The following is a 3,901-nucleotide window of genomic DNA, read 5'->3' on the forward strand; positions in this document are numbered from 1 at the left end:
TTTTGTTAACTACCTGCCTGACCTGAGGCTAGTTCCCCTCAATTTCTTTCTTTGTTAAAGAGGGAGAGTAGCCCTGGCCAGTGTGGCTCATCCACGCACCAAAAGGTCACCGGTTCGATTCCTGGTCAGGGCACATGCCCTGGTTGTGGGCTCGATCCCTAGGGGGGATGTGCAGGAGGCAGCCAATTGATGTTTTTCTCTCTTTCTCTCTCTTTCCCTCCCTCCCCCTCTCTTTCCCTTCCTCTCTCTCTAAAATAAATTTTTAAAAATTTAAAAACAGAGAAAGTAATACTACCTCTCTCAGGGTAAGGACAGAGGTAATGTCTGTTAAGGGTCTAGTTCAGCCCCTAGCGAATGTTTGGTAGCCATCCTGGGTCATAGTCGGTTCTGATGTTAGATGTGAGAACTGAAGCGGGTAACTTGGCCAAGGCTTTGCAGTTAGTGGGTAGAACCCCGTCTGGCCATCTCCAAAGCTATGTGCCTCCGGGGCCCCATGTGCCCCTTAGTATTACAGAGTCTTCTGCCTTTGGCTTTTCTTCTGCTTTCCATGTCCGCCTACAACTAGGCTCTTCCGTTGCCTGTGTTGAGATCCCTCTTCCTGCATCGGGAGACAGTCATCCAAAAAGCTGGGCCCCCCAGTGACTATCTTCTGAGCTCCCCTTCCTGAGCACCAGCTGGGTGCTGATCGCCAGGATTAGGTTGCCATCTGCACCCCCTCCCAGGCCTGCGAACCACCTTCCATCTGGATCCAAAGCAAACAGATCAGGTGCCCTACGTCCCCTGAGGGATTCCCTCTCCTTTTCTCACCCAATGGTCCTGCCAACAATGGGCGCCTTGTGCTGGGGCCCAAGAAGCTGGAGGAAAACGCTTCCTTCTGGTTGGAGGCCCCATTGGGACATGTCTTGTGTCTCTTCTTGGAAGGACCACAGAGAGCAGGGAAGCAGAACCTCTCAGCCTGGGAATCCTGTGCCCCTTTAAAAAGCCTGTCTCTAACCCCATCTGTATCCCCAGGCCATGGAGAGCAAGCTGCTCATCGGGGGCAGGAACATCATGGATCACACAAACGAGCAGCAAAAGATGTTGGAACTGAAGAGGCAGGAGATTGCCGAGCAGGTAGGGCTGGGGCTTCAGGTCCCTGGAGGCGCATGGCCTTGAGGTCATGTCTGAGGGGCATGGGGCAGTAAGCCATCCTTGACTCGGGATCCCTGGACCAGTGCCGAGAACCTAAGACAAGCTGCCCTGGATCCCATGGGTCCACCAGCCCAGGGCCTGTCTCTGGCAGGGGCACTGCTAGCTGGTGGGTGAGAGAAAGTGGTGGCTCTCCACCATGTCAGCCTCCACAGCACCTGGTACGCATTCCTGGGCCTTCCACAAGGTGCGAGTCCTTGGCCAAGTGTATGGCTATGTCCCGAATCATCACGAACCACAATTTGTTGCTCTTATCAGTCAACTGTAACACTACGTGGGGAGGTGGTGAGGCAGCTGGGAAGCCCGTATGTGGACATCTGTGTAAGTGGTTGACACCTCTGGAATGTGCCAGTGACGAGGGCTGGGTCTTCATCCACAGGGGCAGTGCCTAGGAAAGGCATGGCAATAGGAGCTGAGAGGAAGGTTCAGAGAGGAGAGGCTCCACTGAGGTTGGGGTGGGAGCCACGGATGAGGGCCATGCTACTCTCCCTTCTCCCTCCTGGCAGCTGGGGCCATAGGGAAGCCATGTCCCACGGGAGGCAGAGTGAGCCTGTCCCTGAGCTCCCTTGACCTTCCCTGGTATGTGCTGCTGCTCTGAGCCCCTATGCCCTGCACTGGCCTAGAAACGCCACGAGCGGGAGATGCAGCAGGAGATGATGCTCCGAGATGAGGAGACCATGGAGCTCCGGGGCACCTACACATCCCTGCAACAGGAGGTGGAGGTCAAAACCAAGAAACTCAAGAAGGTGAGATGCCACAGCAGGACGGGGTCTGGGGGTGTGAGGGACAGTCACCTGTCCAAGGGGTGTGTCTTTTAGGTCCTCTCCCCACTTTGCTTGAACTGCTGAACCCAGTGACATTGCCTGGGCTGCTGGGGGTGAGGAGGAGAGAAGGCAGGGGTTGGTGTTAGGGTGGAACAGAGCTGTTTCTCCTGGGTCAGGCTAGGCCTGATGGGCTGGGAACACCATCATTTCTGGTCTCCAGGGTGATTGTCCTCATGGTCCTGGGTAACTTCCCCTTTTGCAGTGTCGCCAGTGAGTCACAGTTTGGATAGCTGGGCCTGGAGCAGGGCCAGGGGAGTGGTGAGCCTGGGGGAGCTCCAAGAAGGAAACACGGGGCCCTCAAGGGCATGTGAAGGGATGAGAATATCTCATCACCAGAACCCTGCAAAGGCAATGCCGGGAAAACGTGTGTGCATGAGATGAGGGTCGAGGGTAGGAAGCTGCAAGTCTCAGCCTGGATTCTAGTAAGAACCTGGAGAGCTCTTAGGGTTGCCGATGTGGCTGCCCCAGAGTAGGCCAGGCAGCGGCCCAGTCACAGTGGCAGTTTCCAGGGACACACCCTCCGTGGCTGGGAGTGGGGCAGCGGGGTCAGTGCTGCCCTCCACACCCCCACTTCTGAGAACCCCTGGAGAGGTAGGAGTGGGGTGCTTCACCTTCCAAACTGGCTTAGACCCCTGGACTTAGGCCCTGGACTTAGGCCCTGATTCCGGCTCTTCTATTAACTAGTTTTGTGACCTTGAGCAAGTCTGCGCATGAGTTTCCTCACCTATAGCAAGAGGGTGTTGAACTAAAAGGTCCCCAGAGTCCCTTCCAGTTTGAACATTCCATGCTGCCAACAGCAGCTGAGAGAGAGCAGGTAACAGGCCAGCATGTAGGAGAGACAGGGCAGCCTTTGGACCGCCTGTCCTGACTGGTGGTGGAGCCGCGGGAGGGAGATTCAGACATGGCCCTGGCCTCATCCTGTGCTGAGCCTGGGACCCTGAGCCCGGGTGGCCTCTGAGCTGCACCTGTCCCCACGCAGCTCTACGCCAAGCTGCAGGCGGTGAAGGCGGAGATCCAGGACCAGCATGACGAGTACATCCGTGTGCGGCAGGACCTGGAGGAGGCGCAGAATGAGCAGACCCGGGAGCTCAAGCTCAAGTAGGCTCCCTCCTCTTCCCATTCCTGGTCCACAGCCAGCCCGTGGGCCCCGTGCTTCTCCCGACAGGATCTTCTCCTTCCTGAAGGCCTCCTTCCGCCTGTCACCCATGAGTCCATGTGTCTTAGGATAACGTGTCGGAGGGATGAGGGAGAGGCCCAGGTTCTGGAGTTTCTTCTACCTCCTTCCCTCCTCAGCCTGCATTTGATGAACTCCCCCAAAGTGCAGGCTGGGTGCTGGCCAGAAGGAACCCCTTTGGGCCTGAACCGACACTCTTTGCATTAGAAGTTATGTTCAAGGCCTGCTATTTCCCCTCCCGCAACATTGTGGTTTCTCCGCCTGTGTCCCTTCCTTCTGCCTCTTTGCTTCTTCTGATCCTTCAACTTCACAGATACGTGTGGGGTCCCTCTCCCCAGTTCCCATCCCTACCTCCTTTCTGCTCCCAGGTACCTAATTATTGAAAACTTCATCCCCCCTGAGGAGAAGAACAAGATCATGAACCGGCTTTTCCTGGACTGTGAGGAGGAGCAGTGGAAGTTCCAGCCGCTCGTGCCAGCCGGCGTGTGAGTCTCTCACCCAGTCGTCTGGGCCTCGGGACTCGGGCCAGGGTGGAGGTGGCCAGGGGCCTGTGGGGAGACAGGTTTCTATAGATTGGAGAGCGAAGAGGATGGTTCAGATGGAGGATGGATTTTCCAGGACCTGATGTAGGGGTCTCCATGAAGGAAGGGTGTCCCCCTAACCCCCCCAAAAAATGTTCTCCTTGGCCTGGGATGCAGAAAATTTTATATGAAAG

At 56.3% G+C, this 3,901-nt stretch overlaps 1 protein-coding gene across 1 annotated transcript in view; it reads left to right on the plus strand.

The window, feature by feature from the left end:
• The window catches only part of KIF3C (kinesin family member 3C), a 32,122-nt gene that overhangs the window by 18,519 nt on the left and 9,702 nt on the right, over positions 1-3,901 (plus strand). The window contains exons 2-5 of the mRNA XM_005874899.2: positions 1,012-1,113; positions 1,812-1,934; positions 2,992-3,110; positions 3,555-3,671. Of these exons, the coding sequence (XP_005874961.1) occupies positions 1,012-1,113; positions 1,812-1,934; positions 2,992-3,110; positions 3,555-3,671 (461 nt within the window). The remainder of the gene's footprint in view (positions 1-1,011; positions 1,114-1,811; positions 1,935-2,991; positions 3,111-3,554; positions 3,672-3,901) is intronic.

This window comes from Myotis brandtii, unplaced genomic scaffold (assembly GCF_000412655.1).
Source record: "Myotis brandtii unplaced genomic scaffold, ASM41265v1 scaffold454, whole genome shotgun sequence".
NCBI lineage: Eukaryota > Metazoa > Chordata > Mammalia > Chiroptera > Vespertilionidae > Myotis > Myotis brandtii.